Below are 19,004 nucleotides of genomic sequence, written 5' to 3' on the forward strand. Positions count from 1 at the left end.
CATCTTTGCCGTCGACCCATTTTCTGGAGCTATCTGTGCGTGTGTGTGTGTACATGTTTGTGAGTGTGTGGTGGTCCTGCCTTGGAGGACGCTTTTGGAAGGTCGCAGCACCCTCACCATCCAGCACCACAAGCTGCCGCTGCAACAATAAGGAAGTTTTTTACAATGAGGGCAGTGAAAATCTGGCCCAGGTTGGCCAAAGAGGGGGTGGATACCCCATCCCTGGAAACATTCAGGGTCAGGTTGGACAGAATGCTGAGCAACCTCCTCTAGTTGAAGATGTCCCTGGTCTTTCCAGGGGGTTTGGACTAAAGGTCCAAGGGACCTTTAAAGGTCCCTTCCAACCCAAGTGATTGTTTTCCCCCTGGCTCAGAGCCATGGCTTCAGCTTGAAAATAACCTGTACCAACACACACAACAGGTGAGAGGCTCTTTTCCACACACTGCTAAAGCCCATATTTAGTTGCTGGTGTTTTTGTGACTGCTAGACAACTCTGGCAACTAAAAGATTTATCCCAGTGAGTAACAGATGGCTCATCCAAGGAAGGCATTTTTAATAGCTAATACATGGTCTAAGGATATGGCAGGAAAATGCACATCAAGATCATGCATCTAATCCCATACATAGCATATTTATACCGCAGAGACTTAGAGCAATTCAAAGGCTATCAGCTTTATTAACAAGTAACAAAGTGTATGCAGATAAAAAATTTCTAAATAACAAATTCTGTGTGGGACTGTGTCCTCATCCCAAATCACTCCCTATAAAATTTTCTTGTTTTGAAGAAAGGTTACGTGTTTCAGAAACATCTATTACAGGAAGTTCTGTGTGTTCAGAGAGGGTGCCCAGGTTTCCTCCTGTCAGCTTTCCCTGGTAGCAGGAAAGAGATTGCCTGCTCTCAGTGCTAGTCACAAAAGAAATCAATATCCTGAAAAAGAGAGTTAAGAGGAAAGATGTTTTCAGATTACCGAAGGATTAACATTCTTTTATCACCCTCCAGAGGTAAATGAATATGCTATACACAGAATATGCTATAATATACGCAAAGTACACCATAATATATTCAAAGGATTCTGGAAAAGCAAAAGGTCTTTTGTCTTTTGACTCCTTTTGCATAGCTCAGATAATTTGTTCCTGCCTTGAATTCTTAAAATTAATTAGACCATACCTCCTTCTCTCTTAATTTCAAAGAATTCCTTTATCTCCCTTTTTTTTTTTTTTTATTCCTACAATCCAATACCTGGATTGGTTAGTCATATGTAACCCTTTATCCTTAAACAATTCATAATCCCACATGAAAAGGATGACTTAGACTGAGGCTATGCAGTACACTTGGAGAACTGCTGACTAGAAAATGCCAGTATTCTGCTTGAAAACTTCTGGCAGGGAAAAGACTTCCAGAGCATATTGCTTCCTTCCTGCTATTATCTTATCTGACTACATAGATCTGGATTCTGCAGCAGGGAATTATGACACTGTGTTGCTCATTTACATCAGAGCAGTATATCCAGTATATCCCACATAGCAAGCAGGAGAGCAGGAGCTGCTGCAGAGCACCTGCTTCCTGGTAACAAAAGTACTCAGCCAGTGAATGGCCAATTTTAAGCGACTGAGGGAAGGCAGGCAATCCAACACCACCACTCTGATGTACACACAGCATATTATGTTCAGCCCATTGTTGTGGATGCTAAAAAGCAGGAGCAGAGGAATTTTCCAGCTGCTGAAGCATTTTGTGAAGTTTTCCTTTCTCATGCTTTAGCTGAGAAACAGTGAAAGACGGTTTTGTAAACTAACTCTATCTTGCACCTGCACGGTCTTGTTTTGGTTTACCGAAGAAAATATTTTGAAATAGGCGTCATAGCATTCAGCCAATCACTCTGGGAGGTGTATAGTCAAGCAGCCAATAATGTCATTTCTTTATTGCGAACCAAGTTATACAAACGAGGTGATAATTAATTAAATAATCCCGTTTTATCCTGGAACTCCGTGTGGTGATTCTCGCCGTCCCTGGGGGCAACAGCGACATCTGGTGACCGGCTGGCGTGTACTGCAACCGCAGCCTCTCAGAAGGTTCGTGCCAGACCGCGACTGGCCCGGCCCGCCCCCCGGGGCTGCGCGGAAATAGACATGGAGCATAAATCCTCCAAAGAAAGCACGGTACTGTCCGCATTCGAGTCTGTCATACAGACCGCAGGAGCTAATATAAGTGATGGGGATTTTTCAGCTCAGGGGAGGACGCAGCAGTGGCCATGCTTCCCGATATCAGACTTTCTCGGGGAACAAATCTTGGCAGTTTTGCATAAGATACTACAACGGCTCGATGGGCAGCAGGAAGTGTTGCAACAGCTTGCAGCGTCTGGGTCCCCGCCAGAAACGGCAGCGGGGCCTGCGGAGCTACGGGCGGCGCCGGCCGTTCCGGCCGCGCTGTTGACCGCGGGGCCAGCGGCCGCGCCGCCGGAGCTGGGACCAGTCGAGTCGCTGGCGCCGGGCTCGTCCGCGGAGCTACGGGCAGCACCGGCCGTTCTGGGCGCACGTCAGACTGCGGAGCCGGCGGGCCCGCAGCCGGGATGGGCTGCGCTGCCGGGGCCAGTCGAGCCGCCGGAGCTCGGCTCGTCTGCGGAGCCGGGCGCGGGGCTGGAGGATTCGGAGCCCGCGCGCGGTGCCTCAGCAGCTGTTCCGGCCCCTGCTGCTCCACCCCCCGAGGTCCTGGCTGCCGCTGCTCCAGCCTCCGCTGCCTTAGCCGCTGTTCCAGCCTCCGCTGCTCCGCCCTCTGCAGCCCTAGCCGCTGACGTCACCACTCCGCCCGCTGGCTCAGAGTTGGTACGCCAGTCTCCTGGGAGATCATCCAGCACACCCGTGGAGAATGATGCAAGGAGCGTTACCATGGAAACGCCTGCTCTGCGGCAGGACTCCGGGCGGCGCTCAGGTGCAAGCAGCGTTCAACGCGCCAAGTCCGCAACTGTCCAGACTGTAAAGTAACTGTCCATCCTAGAGATCCGCAACGGTTCTGGGAACAGGTTAAAAGGGCTGCATTGCAGGAGGGACACCGGGAGTTGCTAGAAAGAACTGGGATGCCTGGCGGGCAAAAGGCATCTGAGCGACCTGCTACCTTGTCCCAGAGTAGTGTGCAGGCAGATCAAGGCGATGTAACAATACAGCAATGTAGTGATGATACAGATGGAATTGTCTGGGCTTTTCCGGTGCAGAAAGCTCTGCCTAACTCTGGTCGGACTGACAAACATGAGTGTTTTGCTTAGAAAGTGATTCAGGACTTGCAAACTAAGGTTGCTCAGTATGGATTAAGTTCTCCTGAGGTCATGCAGATTCTTAGAGTATTGAATACTGATATGCTCTTCTCCATATGATATTAAGCATTTAGGTCAGACGTTATTTCAACCTGTACAAGATTCAGTTTTTGAAGCCAATTGGAGAAAGATGGCTGAGAAGGCTGTAGCTGGGAATATGGAATTGCTTCAAACTGATCCCAGGCATCTAGTTCCTGTGGATGCTTTTATGGGACTCAATAACTATTGGGACCCTGATGTTCAGGCTACCTGACATCCTCAAATCCTGGAACAGATTCAAAAGGTTGGCATGGCAGTTCTTATAAAGAGCTTAGATACAGCTGCTCCTATGACGATATGTAAAAATATCTCAGGGGCAGAAAGAGAACTTTTTATCTTTTTTGGAAAAGATTGCTGTAGCCTTGGAAAAGCAGGCTGAAGATGAGACCATGAGGCAGCTGTTGTGCAGACAGCTAGCAAGAGATAATGCTAATGATAAGTGTAGAAGGATCATAGATGCTTTGCCTGGAGAACCCACATAGTTATATATAACAATATATATAATAACACAAATGGTTGATGCCTGTGCTAAGGTGGGATCTGGAGAGCATAAATCTGCTTTAGCAGCAGTTCTAAGACCTCTTCAATTAAATTCTGGTGGATCAAAAAAGAGACCTAAGGTTGAGAGCACGCAGAAACAGCTTAAACAAAGGAAGAGAAACAAGGAGAACAGGCGAGTTGTTAGTCAGGGTGGTGGTAGCAGTCTGGTAGAATGGTGGCTGCAGTCCTCCCGAAGTGGCGATCCTGTAGAAAAAGGGTCTGCTCCTCCTCAGAAGGTCCAGCGGTGGCTATGTAGCTCCTGTCCTCTGGAAATCCAGTGGGAAGGATTGTCTCTGGTGTTCAGTCTCAGATGCAAAAGATGTGGCAGGCCAAGTCATTCTTCAGACTACTGCCAGTCTATCTATCATGCCAATGGTCAATCTCTGATACGTTTAGGGAAATTGACCAGGAATGCAAAGGGGAGTCAAATATTTCCTCAGGGCATAGCTCCTCTGAGACAGGCCTACTCAGCCAGCTTAGAGCCGGCACCCACACACGGCCAGCGTGGATGTGCACGCCGTAGCAACAGTCAACTTAGAACATTGAGAAAAAAAAAAAAAGGGGAAGAATCTGAGTGGCAGGTGCTGGAAGGCCATGAGTCAGGCTCAGCCCAGCTGGTTGAACTAAGGGCTGTTGCCGTGGCTTTTCAGTGGTTTTCTCAGGTTCCTTTGAATTTGGTCACTGATTTTGCTTATGTAGCAGACATAACTCAGTGCTTAGATTGTTCGCTTTTGAAGGAAGTGAATAAAGTGGCTCTGTTTTCACTATTGGAGACCTTGTGGAGTGCAACTGAAGCTCAAGTGCGTCCGCATTACATTTTGCACATTCGAAGCCACACTAATTTGTCAGGTTTCATAACAGAAGGTAATGCTAGGGCTGATGTGCTGGCTAACCCTGCCTGGGTAGCGCCTCAGCCTGACAAAATTGCACAAGCTAAAGCATCGCATAATTTCTTTCATCAAAGTGCGCATACCCAGCAGAAGCAGTTTCATTTGACACCAGCTGAGGCTCGGGACATTGTCAGTGCTTGCACTGACTGTGACAGACTTGCTGCACCTCTGCCATCAGAGGCCTACAGGCCTTGCAGCTTTGGCAGATGGATGTAACACACATTCCTGAATTTGGCAGATCCTGAATTTGGCAGACTTAAGTATGTGCATGTGTCTATTGACACATTCTCCTCAGCTGTGTGGGCGTCTGCTCGTGCTGGGGAGAAAGGCCGCGATGTCATCACCCATTGGAAACTCTTTTGCGATTTTAGGGGTATCTTCTTCCATGAAAACTGAGAATGGCCCTGCCTGTATCTCTCAGAAGACGCTGCAGTTTCTGCACCTATGGGGTGTAGATCATACTTTGGGTATTCTGCATTCTCCTACTTGCCAAGCCATTGTTGAACACGCTCATTGTACTAGTTTGAAAACAAACTAGTGGGAGACACCAAGTCAGAATAACAATTTAATAGGGAAATAAAAGGAGGGGGAAAGAAAAAAGAAATAAAAGCGGATAACACTGGGTTAAACTGACAGAGTTAGGATACAAACTGGCACCCTGTTAGTCAGGGTGGTGGTAGCAGTCTGGTAGAATGGTGGCTGCAGTCCTCCTGAAGTGGCGATCCTGTAGAAAAAGAGTCTGCTACTCCTCAAGGTCCAGCGGTGGCTATGTAGCTCCTGTCCTCTGGAAATCCAGTGGGAAGGGTTGTCTCTGGTGTTCAGTCTCAGATTATATCCACAATGGGATGCTTGGTTCCTCCCCCTGGGTGGAGCATCTCACAATGGGGTAATGAGTCATGAGGCCAAGTGTTGATTAGGCTCATTAACAGAAGATAGTCCAGAGGGAGTTATCTCTGAGTCATGCGGCTGGACAATGATGGGCCATTAGGAGAAAGATAGTCTGGGGGGAGGAGGCAAGGAAACACTGCCCCACCTGATTTCAACAGCTCATGAGGATGGTAATAGAATACACTGCAACCCAGGACACTCATGGTACTTTGAAGCGTGTTCTGGAGAAACAAAAGGGGGAATGCATGGATAAACCCCACAGACTAGAAAAAGTGTTACATACAATTAATCACCTTACAGTGCCACCAGATTCAAACAATCCTGTTATTTTGAATAATTTTCTTTCATTGCAGTCTGCAGGCGAGACACACCTGCCTCGAGTGAAAGTCTGGGTACAGGACCTCCTCACTAAGAAGTGGGAAGTCCCTCATGAGCTCATTGCTTGAGGTCATGGGTATGCTTGTGTTTCCACAGATACTGGGGTACGATGGCTACCTGCAAGATGCGTTCGTCCTGACCTGTGGCACCAGAAGCACAACACGCAACCTCCAAGGCAACCTTCAAATGATGACCAGAATGCAGATCATTCCAACAGTGAAAGTTACCTTTTTGGGAGGAAAAACCCTGAAATAAAAGGAGTGTTGAAAACACAGAGGACCCCACGTTACTGCTCTCTTTCAGGCTTCTCTCCAGTGCAGCAGGTGCTTTTCCCCATTGAGCTCCCTATCGGACATTCCTTCACACAATGCTGTTTGTCCTCCACGCTGATTCATTGTTCAGCTTTGGGCATCATCAGATCTCCTGATTTAAATGGCAATCCCTTCCAAAGAGAGGCCATCTTACATCAATATTGGGCTTTGCAGGTGCAAGGCTGTGAAAACAAGGCAAAAACATTGCCAGTGGTTTGGGAGAAGGTTACAGAGCTTTGGGCAAGAGACTGGATTTTGATTTGAAGGTGGAAGGCTGGTGGTGGAAGGCTGGTGGTGCAACACTAGCACTATATGAAACAGCTCCTTTAAGGGATATTTCTGAAGCAGGCAGCACACCCACACACAGATGGGTCAAGATGTGCTATAGACTATTTTAAATGTGAATGAAGAGTCTTATCCTTAAAGTCACATTTGCAAAATAAGCTGAGATCAGTAGACGTCTCTGTATCACCCTTTGTTTTCATTGCAGTGTTCCTGCATAGCAAGAAGGTGAAGGAAGGGTAAAAGGACTGGAAGTCTGTGTCACTGTTTTTACAGAATGTGTCACTGACTTCCCAATAAAAGCTCAGCATTGCAGCCTGGCAATGTCCCCCAAGTCAGTCTTCAGGCTGAGACATCCCTTTAGCCTACCTCTGCTTCCAGTTCAGTTTGTCATGCAGCAGACTGGCTGTCATATTACTGAGAAAAGAGCTTGAATGCATATTGTAGTAGTTCTTTCATGCTTTTTGGCTAACTAATTGCTGCAATGCTCCTGGGCCAAATTCAGAATAACCTAATGCAATGTCAAGAAAAGCAATCACTTAACCAAGATGCGTTGCCCAAATAAAGCTTGTCTGCTGCAAATCCTTGCAACCATTAACATGACACAAAGTTCTTCCTTTCAATTATTTCCTCTGTGTTAATGAAACCCATGTAATAATGGACCTAGGATTGTAGACACCAGATATGATTTCAAGATTGACACACTAATTGTATTTTGCCATATGCTGCAAAACAACCTATAGCTAAAAATATTGAGGATAGATGAAGGCAAGTACTTTAAACCTAACACTCAATAACACTTAATAAGCTACCCGTAACTATTAGTTGTAAGCCAAACCATACTGGCCTCTGAGAAAGGATCCTCCTCTTCTACTCCTCTGTGAAGTGTTTCAGATATTTTGTAAAAATACAATTTTTTTTGAGTAAAATGCACTACTGTGCATTATCAGGGACAATCATCCTTTCAGAAATGCAGCCTGCTTACTCACAGAATACTAATGTGTTTCCAAAACCCTTTAAACTCAGTTTTTTGACACACCATTAGCTTTGTAATGGGAAAGCAAGCATGGTCTCATAGTAATCACAAGTTCTGTATGACAGTGTCCATCTATATATACAATTAATAGAAGGTGCACTAGTTACTGAAGTAACATTACTGAAGTTTATGGCACAGTATCCAGGCTGCAATATCTAAAAAAGAAAGCTTTGGGTAGAACTTATGTGACCTTAAAGGAATACTATTCAAATCAAAAGGATCAAGCCTTTATTGCAATATTTACAATGTCTGCTGTATCAGAGGTTATGTTAGGGATTTTATTGAGGTTTTTTGCCTGTATAAAGGCCCAAAGATTGGATTCCTAAGCATCTCTGATATGCTACAATCGACTGCAACAATAATGATTTATTTTTACAGCAAATTAGCATTACATAGCCAAGTATAATTATGTAGCCACCTGTGGGGTATGCCCAGCCCCTGCCCTGGAGGGATGTCTGCTGAGATAAGAAGATTGCATAATCGCCCAGCAGGACTCCCTGGAAAGACAACCACTTCTGTAGTCATGGCGAGAAAAGTCAGACCCAGAATCCTCTAGGAGACCCTATGCAGATCCCTTGTAACCCATTGGCCTTTACCCCCTGGCACCCATCCCCTGTATCCCTATAAAAGCAAGCCCTCTGCCCCTGCGAGATACAGATTCTTGCCCCTAGCTCTCCTTCGCTGGAGTACGGACCAATAAAGCTACCTTTGTGCGGAACCAGCTACTCGAGCCTCTCATCTCTCTCTGGTCTGGCTTGGCCTGGAGGCTGCCCTGCAGAGCTGAGCTGAAATCACGAGCTGACAATCAGTAAAGAGGTGACAGTGTCTGCATGGGCCCTCCTAGCTAGCAGCTGAGGGAAGACACCGGGCCTCGGGAAGGCGATTCCTTTCGGGACCGTCTTTCCGGACTGGTCACCCCTTCCTGGGTCAGAGCCACTGACCCCTTCACCAGCCATAATAGCCACCTGCGGAGAGAAACAATGGACTCTACATGATTCAATGTGAATCAAGCAGAAGCCATTTTATTGATTAACTACTGTCCCTAATATACAATTCTTGCTTTCCCTAGACACGATCATGTATATTTATTATTGGTTAAGGCCTATTTTCACATGCTACTTTATGCTTTATGATTGGTTCTTGTATGTGTGTCACATCATCTGTTGTGTATGTCACAACTGTCCTTCAGTTTGCATGTTCTTATCCTTTTCTTCCTTTTTCTCAGGATTATGCTTCATTGCTTGTTCTTTGTTCACATCCTCCCCAACGCTGCTTGTTCCTTTCTCACAACCTCCCTATGGACTCTTCCCCTGTGTATGTGCTCAAGTCCTTCTGTTTTACATGCTCTGGGTTTTCTATTTTATGGCTGGTTCACGATATGTCCATTTTCTAGTAAAAACATGGTTTCCGCATTTCCCCCTTTCTTTCCTTGAACCAGCCATATGCTATGCATTGATTTCTGCACCATTCTAGAAATACAAGTGATTAAACATGGCAAAACAATCAATAAACAAATAAACATGCCCACAATTGTTTGATAATATCTTTCAACCACCTAGTAAGCCAAATCCTTCCAACCACCTGTCTAGTCCATGTCCTGTCATGATCTTTTTCATGTTTTCCTGTGTTTCCTTAAGCCTTCTATGGATGGATACAGAATGATCAGATAAATTCATACAACACATTCCCTCAAAGTCCTCACAACCATGTCCTTGCACTAGCAGCAAAAAATCAATAGCAGCCCTATTCTGTAATAATGCATGCCTTACACTGTCTGCATCAACTAACATGTCAGTGATAATATTCAATGCGATGTTTAATTGTCTGGCCATCCAGCAAGCCAGCTTTTTAAAGTTACATAAGGCTCTGGCTGCAGCGACACCTGGTGTTAATAAGGAAGTAATAACTCGTGATGGTGTTGACCAAAACTGAATCTTTTCATTACATTCAGGACCTAACTGAGACACACTTTGTCGTGATTGTTGTGGTTCTTTGTAAAGTTCCATACAGTGTGATTTAGTAGGTCTATCTTGGAAGGCTTAAACAAAATAAGTTTTCCCAAAAAACATGGTCCCCCTGTCACTCGTGACTGTATCTCTCGCCATGCTCGATCCCCACATATTAAAAATATGCCAGGTGGTAGCCGTTTAGCTGTATCATTATTCCAAAGAGCAGCAGATGGATTGTTTACTTCATGCACAAATTGGCGTGGGCAAAATAAATACTCATTCTGCTGGTACCCTATTTTCTGAGTTTGATTTGGAACACATTGATGGTATTCTGGTGCTTTGGGTGAGATGTTTTGGAAATAGCCATAATTTATTTCCAGGTTTTGCTGTCTGGTTCTATTAAGACACGCCAGAACACCGTAAACATTACCAAATTCAACACAACTGCAGTTCTTTCCCATTGAGACTAACACTGTAAGTTCTTGGGGCTCTATTGAAGTAGCATTAAGTGCCAAAAGCAAGTCTTTAGTACAATTAGCTATGGCTCCTGCTGCTTGTGAGCTGATAATGTAGCATTAAGCATTGTAGCATTACAAGTAGCAGGAATTGGTCTATTTATATAGCCCTTAAATCGTTCAGGGTTAAAGTCAGGTATGCCTATCAAGCAAGTATGAATGGATCAGCTGGCATAGCCATAGACAGACAAAAGGAACCCTGCTTAGTAACAGCAAAAATAACTGACACATTGTGTCACGGCACTACTTCCAGAATATCATGTGCTTTGACTGCTGTCATAAGGGTTAACAGTAAAAATGTGATGACTGAAATTTTCCCACTGGGCCCCATTTTTCCTGCATTCTCTCCTTCCAATGCGTTAAAAACCATGACCAGTCATTTTCAGGTACCCACCAATCTTTAGCCTCTTTTGGCACAGGAATCTTGTTCCAACACAAAACTTGTTCTACTCCTACTTTACGTTCCTCTGCAGTATGTATTTCTTTACAATTTTTTGTAACAAGATTAATACTACTGCAATACCATCTTGCATCACAAGTTAAGCATACACGCAATACCCACGGTTTAAAATTTCCACAGTCTGAATCAGGACATTTGAGGTGTAGCTGACGTGAGACCTCAATTTTCAGCATCAGCACACAGGTTGGGGTTGCTGTCTTTCTCCAGCCATGGTTTCACCCACTTCGCAGGCACCCAGTATAATCCCGTGTCTGTGGAAACACATGCATACTCCCTTCCCCAAGTTAGTAATTGCATTGGTCCTTCCCATTGCCCTGTAGCCCCATTTTTTACCCATACTTTCCCACTATCACGTGGAGTTTCATTTAAGTCCCCTTTTAGTCCTGGCCCATGTTTTACCGCAGGAGGAACAAGACTATCACCTGGGATATGTAGATAATTCATTACATAGACAGCTTTTTCCAAGCGGGCTTGAGGCGAAAGGGACCATTCTCCCCCTTTTTGTTTGTGAAGCAATTGCTTCAGGGTATGATGGGTGCATTCCACGATAGCTTGCCCTGTGGGAGAATGTGGAGTCCCAGTGATAGGAACAATACCCCATAAATTGCAAAAGGTGGCAAAATTATGACCGGTATAACCCAGGCCATTATCAGTTTTCAAGGTATGTGGAATCCCAAGGGCAGCAATAGCTGTGCGTAAATGTTTTAGAACATGTTTCGTGGTTTCTCCTGTTTGTATAGTGGCCCATACTGCAAAAGAAAAACAGTCAACAGACACATGAATAAATTTAAATCAGCCAAACTCTGGAAAATGTGTTACATCCATTTGCCATAATTTCAAGGCTCCAAGTCCTCTCGGATTAACTGCTGTCCCCAATGGCTGATGAAGTTGTTGACAATCACTGCAAGACGCCACAATAGCTTGTGTATCAGTCCAGGAAATGTGAAATTGCTGGTGCAGGACCTTTGCTGATTGATGAAAAAATTGATGCAACTGCGCTGCTTCTTGAAATTTATTTCCTGCAGGAGCAGCCCAGGCAGGAGAAACTAAATAATCTGCTCATGCATTGCCTTCGGCTAGGCTACACTGTAACTTAGAATAACTACGAATATGAGTAACAAAATAAACACAGTGTCTTTTTGATAAAGCAAAAAGCAAGTGGTGAAAAAGCAAGCAGTGAAAAAGCAAATATAGGTCATGGTTATTCAATTCCTTTAACAATGCACGTTCTAAGCGACAAGTTACTCCTACCAATAAAGTGAATCACATACAACATTAATTGGCTGATCATTCCATTTTTCAAATACTACTGCTACTGCCAATAACTCTAAGTACTGAGTACAGTGGCTGTTTGTTTCATGTAAAACTTCCTGTTTCCACTGACCTTTCTCTCTCCAAACGTAAGTAGCCTTCCCAGTTTTGCCACTGGCATCAGTGAAAATCGTTATTCTATGAACCGGCTTAGAAGAACAAAGGGATTTTGAAATTATCTCAGTATTTGTTACAAATGTGAGCATTTCATGTCCTGGCGTATAAACACTGAGTTTATAAACACTGTAAACTCCAAAGTAGCAATTTGCAAGTCTCTGCTATGTCTTAGCATCCAATTTAAATATACTCTAGTTGTTGGCACAATAATTTCTGCAGGCTCTAAACCAGATATTTCTATTACCCAGTTTTGGCTTTTCATTATAATATGAGCTAATAATTCCACAGGTGTCATTATAGTTTTCTTTGGTTGTGCTGGCAAAAAGATCCATTCCAATATACACAACAGATCTGTCTGTTGGGCCCATTGAAAATAACTGCAAACACATATTTTTGGCTAAATATAGCTACTGCAATATTCAAATCTGGATCCAGTGGGACGTATAGCCTTGTACAATTTTTTTCCCAATATTTTCAAGAGCCTTTTGTGCTGCTTCAGTTAAGTTTTGAGGAGCATTAACACCCCCTCCTCCTGACAATACATGTAACTGAGTTTGTAAATCTGAATTGGTGATACGACATATTGTCCACACTCAATTAATATCACCTACTATTAAAAAATAGTTAAGGATTTTAATAGTAGGGTTTAACTCGATTTTCTGTAGCCTCACTGTGGTTTGATCTATTATTGAACCCAAATATTTCCATGGTGGCATCTGTTGTATTTTTTTCTGGTGCAATAACCAATCCTTTCATTTTCAACTATTGTTCTAATTCTATAATAATTTGTTCTCTGTCCAATTGCATTCCTGCAATCAAAAGATCATCCATATAATGATAAACAATTAATTCTGGATGCTGTTGCCTGAATGGTGTCAATGCCCAGGCCACAAAAAATTGGCACATAGTAGGGGAATTTTGCATACTTTGTGGCAAAACGGTCCATTCATATCTCTTGTAGGGTTCTTGCTTGTTAACAGAGGGAACAGAAAAAGCAAAATTTTCACAATCTTCTGGATGCAATGGAATGGTGAAAAAACAATCTTTTAAATCAATTATCAGTATTTCCCAATGTTTTGGAATCATACTGGGGGACGGTAATCCTGGCTGAAGTACTCCCGTGTCTTCCATTACCTTATTTACTTCCCTTAAATCATGTAACAAATGCCACTTGCCACTCTTTTTAGGAATAGTCCTTGTTTCCCACATTTAAAACAATGCGGTCTTTTATCTCCCTGACCTTGTTTTACAAGCAGCTTTACAGTCACGGCAAATGCTTCAGCCATTAAAATAGCATTTTCTGCTGGCGTCCCGACTTTTTCACACACCTCCATCATATCTACTATTGAAGCAGTGCAAGGGAGTGCCATCAGAATTCTTCTGCATGCCGAATTAGCATTTTGAACTGCTAGAGACATAAGTACAGAATCCCTTGCTGCTTCGGGAATGCCGGACTTTTGAATACTTTCTCACAATCTATCCAAAAAGGACATGTATGTTTCGGTTGGTCCTTGTGCTACTTTAGTAAAAGGTAGCACTATTTTGCCATCCTCAGGCATTTGCCTCAGAGCCTCTCAAGCTGCATGGGCTGACTGACGTAAAATCTGTACATTCATTCGGCTCTGTACTTGAGCATCAATAAACGTGCCCGTTCCTGTTAGCATTTCTACAGATGCATATTTCAAAGGATCACTATCATCCCTGTATAAGTTAGCTACAGCAGCTTGTTGACATAAATCAGTCCACTTAGACTTCCACAATATATATGGCATCCCTGTAATTAATAATTGCATTAATTGTTGACAATCATAAGGGCAAAGAATATTGGACCCAAAGATGTTATCAATAAATGACTGTGTGAAAGGATTTTGCAACCCATAATCACAAACTGATTTTCTAGCTTCTTTAATCACCTCCCAAACAAAAGGTGTCCAGTGGTTAGGTTTCTGGCCCCTGCCAGGATCTCTGCCTCCCAATACTACTGGAAAAGCCCCAGGAATAAATTCTCCCTCTATTATGGCATGCTGTATAACTCCTTTCCAGCATTTCTCAAAATAGCTTGGCCCTGACCCATCACTTGGCCCTGATCCACCACCCTCTCTCTGTTTTCCCTCTCTCTTCTGTAACTCTTCTGTTTCCATTTCCTTACATCGAATCTGCTGCAAACAATCCCAGTCTGACTCTCCCCCCAAACCCTGAGTTACTTGCTTAAGTCTTTCCTCCTGTCTGATGTTTCTTATGTCATTTTCCCATATGGTCTCTCCCACTCCGCGTTCTGTTGTTCTCGTAATTGCTGTTCCGTAATTGCTGTCGGCCGTGCATGCTCCTGCTCTTCTATCTTCCAGAGTATCTCGAGACCCCAGTCTGCTGCAGGCAGCGGTGGTGCGGGAACAGCACAAGGTGGCAGAGGTGGAAAAGAAAAGTCTCCCCCCGGAGGGATAGGTGGCAGAGGCAGATACTCAGTGTCAACTTCCATAGGTGCCGCCGGAGGTGGCTAAGATTGTGTTGAGGCTGTAGGCACAGCAGGTACCTCCTCAGGGACACTTGGATACGGTAAGGGAGGTTCAAAAGCCGTGATAACAGGGCGTGCTATCGGGGCTGCCGCAAATGCCCTGTGTGGCCTCATATGAAAGCAGCTGCCCGCTCTGCTTTTGTATCTTGCAAGGTCACATAAACTAATTTCCACACTGTAGCCAAAGAACGGGTTTCCTTATCCCTGTTGCTAACAGCGTCCCACAGGCGGTCACCTACTCCCTTCCAAGTTTCTAGATTAAAAGCTGTATTTGGCTCGGGTGCATAGCCGTTTTGTTGGCACCATAGCAACAATCGTCTCAATGTGGACTCCTCATATTTCACCCCTCTCATAGAGAGTCTTTTTAACAGTAACCTGACTATGGCCCCTTCTTCTGCAGAAACCTTCTGCCCCATAGCTGCACCGGCTGTTTACCTCAAGGGTATCCCATTGCAACGTCTCTTGATAAATCCCAGAGCTCCCTTGCTCCCCTGGCTCACAGCCCAGCTGCGCCAGAATCTCCAGCCGGTCTTCTCTGTCCAGGCGTCTCCTCCACTTCTTTTTGAAGTATCACATTCGGGGTCACCATCTGCAGAGAGAAACAATGGACTCTACATGATTCAGTGTGAATCAAGCAGAAGCCATTTTATTGATTAACTACTGTCCCTAATATACAATTCTTGCTTTCCCTAGACAAGATTGTGCATATAGGTTAAGGCCTATTTTCACACGCTACTTTATGCTTTACGATTGGCTCTTGTATGTGTGTCACATCATCTGTTGTGTATGTCACAACTGTCCTTCAGTTTGCATTTTCTTACCCTTTTCTTCCCTTTTCTCAGGATTATGCTTTGTTGCTTGTTCCTTTCTCACAACCTCCCTATGGATTCTTCCCCTGTGTACGTGCTCGGATCCTTCTGTCTTACATGCTCTGGGTTTTCTATTTTATGGCTGGTTCATGATATGTCCATTTTCTAGTAAAAACATGGTTTCCACAGCCATCTGGGCTTTTGTCAATTTCTTACCCTTGTAGGAGTGGTCTTACTTGCTTCTTGATAGACATGTTGTTCTGAGACCAAACTGCTAGGGAAATAACCAACTGTCCCCATATGGTCTTCATACTGTTCTCCATAAACCTTCAAGCAAGGAGATGTGTAATTAGATACCTTAAAACACTCCTCATCTGGTTTGAGCTGGTTTATCACTTAGTCAAAAGGAGTTACCAGTAGTGTTCTTAGTCTGGTTTTCCATTTCCTAGGTTCTAATCAGCTGGCACATGAAACTAAGCATTGACAGAAGTTCTGATCTAGGCATACATTTTTTGAGTAAATGAATACTGCTTATAGTTTATCTGGATGTTTTTTGTAAACACAGCTGATCTTTATCTTTGCTTCCCTTAAATTTAAGACTTTAATGGCCCCTGAGATAAAAGCTTTCTCCTCCACCATTTTCATAAACAGCCACAGAAATTAACTGTTGAGCCCTTCTGTAAAGGTTCAGTTCATAATTACCATATAGCTATTGAAGATATTTCATTTTAAAAAATATTAAAGCCCTTCAAGTCTCCTCAACCAGTTTAAACATTCACTTTTAAAACTAAGTTGCTGCTTTAAGCCCCACAAGAGCTCAGCATTTGCATCCATGTCTTGACAGTAGTGCGTTAATCTACTTCCAGTTTGTTCATATACACAAGAATCAACTCTTATACTTGCAGCCCAGAATTCTCCAGAGTCTTTTTCATTCATTAGTTTTGAATAAACATAAATCAACTGTCCCTTCTTAATATTAATGAACCTGCAGTCTGAAGCAATATAATCCTCTTCTGCTCTGGCAAGGGAAATGGTGTCTGGGAGGGAAAAAAAAAGGCAACAGAAGAATGAGGTGGATGAATTTAAATGCATACATACTTTTACAGAAATATAAATACACATGACCTTGTACGTATACATATAAAAGTAGGTTATCTTGAAACAGTAAAAGTCTTCAAGAATTTGTTCTGTGCATTTTTCTATTCTCCAGTAAGCAAAATAACAGCTTAATATGCCATTTCATCAGTGAAAAGTTATAATCCCTCTCTACAATTTTCACTTAAGTGAAAAATGTCCCTTTACAAAACCCTCGGCTGTGGCTGCGGTGCAGACGAGGGCTGTGTCCCATTTTTCAGTAAAACTGCGTGTGACATTCTACACAGCCACTTGACAAGACAAATATATGACAGAGCTAAATAAGCAAAGTAGTTTTCCCTGCACCTCCACCATTATTTTTGAGACTGTTTTGTCCTCAAAGTTAAAACAAATTTACTTACAGACACAGTCATCAGCAGCACACAGCTTCTTGCTGATAAGCTTCTCCATAAAAATTCCAGTTGCAAGAGGACACATTAATCTGAGACACAAAAGTAAAATCATCAAATAAACACTTTGTGTCATTTTTCTTTGCTGCAGCACTTACTGAGTGTGGGCGAGGTCCAGCAATCCCCATCTTTTATGGAAGAGGCAGACACCTGGACAAACACACCGAGCTAATAGGAAGGGGCTGTGGTGACATTCCATCCCACCAGAAGAGCCGTAGGCAGGGGGAAAACCTCAGGGCTGACTTATGAAGCTGAATCCCCTCCCAAAGCCATTCTGTATTAACATTTCAATCAGCAACTGTATTACTTAAACATGCTAAGCCCTCCTAGAGTTGTCCATAGCCTTAATCGTGCTTCAGGCAAAGTCTGAGAATGAAAATTAAGTCAGACCCTGGTAGGAAGCAAATGATATTACATCCTTCTTAATCCTCCTGTCCTTAATTTTCCCAAATGCTCACTGGCAAGCACAATCTGCCCTGGACCAAAAACCCTCAGTGGCAGAGATTCCCCTGTTCCTGTCTACAGAAAGGACCTACTGGGACGATAGCAGATGGATGCAATGTAAACAAACAATTAGGGAGCTGCAAGGCAGGAAAAAGGCTTTGCAAGTCAGCAATTAGAATTTGAAATCTAAGAATTCAAGCACTGTGTACTTGTACAGGCAAGATCCCTTCCACAGGGAGATGCAGTCAGAGCAAAACACAGAGGTCATGCCAGGACAGCAATCATTTCCCTTTTCTTTACCTAGCTGACCTCGACTGAGGGTTTGCAGGTCCAAGACACTAAACAGTGCCACGGGCTGACTTAAAAGGTCCTCTTTACACCCTGGAGACGATACCTAGAATTCATTTAAATCCCACAAATCTTGTCCTAGCATACATTAGACTTGTAGGGAGTATTTTAATTAAAATAGATGCAGGCACATGAACAAAAGGAACACACACCACAGCAATTCACAGCACAGCTGTCAGGCTACAGCAGGCTGGGTCTGGATCAGCATGTGGAAATAACCAAGGGCAAATGTGGAAATTCCCACATTGCACTCCTGTCAACCAGTGTTTCCCAATTCATGAGGAGGCCTGAAGAGCTGCTTGCTGTACCAGCTTTCAGTTCCCAAACAGAACCACAGAAATTGTCAGCTGTCATCAAAAATCCCCCACTCTTTCAAAGAAAGTGCATCATGCAACTTCTAGCATCACCTTCCCATCACAGCTGACTTCACCACATTCTAGCCTTCCTGCCGATTACTCCTTCCTCCAACCTCCCGTATGTTGTGTCCAACTTCCTTCACAGACGGATCCAAACCCTTTAAAGGAAAAAAGGTGAAGAGCAATGGTAGTCATGTGCACACAAACTAGTGGGATGCAATGACAGCATAATTATTACCTATGAAATTATGACCGCAGGAAGAAAAATAAAAGGTTCATGATGGAGCGACTGTCATTTTTGCTCTTACAGGCACATTGAAACAATTTTAATTTGCAAGTATTAGAATACTTGTGAAATCACACATACACAAAATCACCAAAAAGAATGAAAAAATACATAAATGGAGATAGGACAGTAATTGAGATGACTGTGAAAGACGCATCATGTTGCAATGTGCTCTGGGAGCAGGTGAACTTTCAATTTTCCAGGTCTTGTGCAAAAAAAGGTGGGTTATGTTGCAGATACTAAAAACTACAACTTTTTAAAGTAACTTATTCCAAAATATTTAGAACAGTTACAATTCACAATACTGTATCTGATTACTTCACTGCATCCCGTGTACTTCATTTCACACAAAACCTAGACAGTTTTTAACAAATGAGAAAAAAGAAAGTAAAACAAACCCTAATCCTAAGAAGCATTAGGACAGGTATTTTGAAAAAGCCTGGCTAAAACCCAGAAACTTGTATGTTTCCTCTCAGGGCTTGCTTCTACTGCCAGACACCAAGAAAAAACCAAGTTGAACAACTCCGCTGCCAAACTGTAATCAATTTCTATCTATACCTGGGGAAAAAACCCACTAATGATAAGCTGTATTTCCTAAGTGAAAAACAGCTGTCCCCTTGATAATGAGGTTGAATGCTGTATTTATTCTGAATAGGCTGGCATTTAGCATTCCTGATCATACTT

At 43.5% G+C, this 19,004-nt stretch overlaps 2 protein-coding genes across 4 annotated transcripts; one reads left to right on the plus strand and one right to left on the minus strand.

Annotated features, from left to right (window-relative positions):
* Positions 1 to 1,982: 1,982 nt before the first annotated feature.
* On the plus strand, positions 1,983 to 7,782 carry LOC121674721 (transcription initiation factor TFIID subunit 4-like). 3 transcript variants are annotated; one of them, XM_042049267.1, is made up of 2 exons: positions 1,983 to 2,926; positions 6,137 to 7,782. In XM_042049267.1, exons 1-2 carry the CDS (start codon positions 2,128 to 2,130, stop codon positions 6,613 to 6,615), a joined length of 1,278 nt encoding a protein of 425 aa, XP_041905201.1. In that variant the 5' UTR covers positions 1,983 to 2,127; the 3' UTR covers positions 6,616 to 7,782. The 3 variants fall into 3 exon arrangements, with proteins under 3 accessions (XP_041905201.1, XP_041905202.1, XP_041905203.1); XM_042049268.1 differs by having other exon boundaries at positions 1,983 to 2,975; positions 6,137 to 6,312; XM_042049269.1 differs by having other exon boundaries at positions 1,983 to 2,820; positions 6,137 to 6,312.
* A 98-nt stretch (positions 7,783 to 7,880) lies between these two features.
* OTOR (otoraplin) lies at positions 7,881 to 18,936 on the minus strand. Its single transcript, XM_042049272.1, has 4 exons — positions 16,839 to 18,936; positions 16,234 to 16,379; positions 15,559 to 15,669; positions 7,881 to 15,122 (listed from the first exon to the last, which is right to left on the minus strand). Exons 1-4 carry the CDS (start codon positions 16,960 to 16,962, stop codon positions 15,030 to 15,032), a joined length of 474 nt encoding a protein of 157 aa, XP_041905206.1. The 5' UTR covers positions 16,963 to 18,936; the 3' UTR covers positions 7,881 to 15,029.
* Positions 18,937 to 19,004: the final 68 nt, after the last annotated feature.

This window comes from Corvus kubaryi, unplaced genomic scaffold, assembly GCF_017639235.1.
Source record: "Corvus kubaryi isolate FWS band 111438036 unplaced genomic scaffold, C.kubaryi_AGA036_p1.0 70, whole genome shotgun sequence".
Taxonomy (NCBI): Eukaryota; Metazoa; Chordata; class Aves; order Passeriformes; family Corvidae; genus Corvus; species Corvus kubaryi.

What these genes read in the sequence shown, in the direction of transcription:
- OTOR (XM_042049272.1), bottom strand. Translation starts at nt 16,962, where the DNA reads ATGACACAAAGTGTTTATTTGATGATTTTACTTTTGTGTCTCAGATTA. An exon ending in TGCTGCTGATGACTGTGTCT is followed by an intron (nt 16,380 to 16,838) that starts GTAAGTAAATTT and finishes TTTCCCTCCCAG; the next exon opens with ACACCATTTCCCTTGCCAGA. An exon ending in GTAAGACCACTCCTACAAGG is followed by an intron (nt 15,123 to 15,558) that starts GTAAGAAATTGA and finishes TTCTCTCTGCAG; the next exon opens with ATGGTGACCCCGAATGTGAT.
- LOC121674721 (XM_042049267.1), top strand. Translation starts at nt 2,128, where the DNA reads ATGGAGCATAAATCCTCCAAAGAAAGCACGGTACTGTCCGCATTCGAG. An exon ending in GGACTCCGGGCGGCGCTCAG is followed by an intron (nt 2,927 to 6,136) that starts GTGCAAGCAGCG and finishes GTGTTTCCACAG; the next exon opens with ATACTGGGGTACGATGGCTA.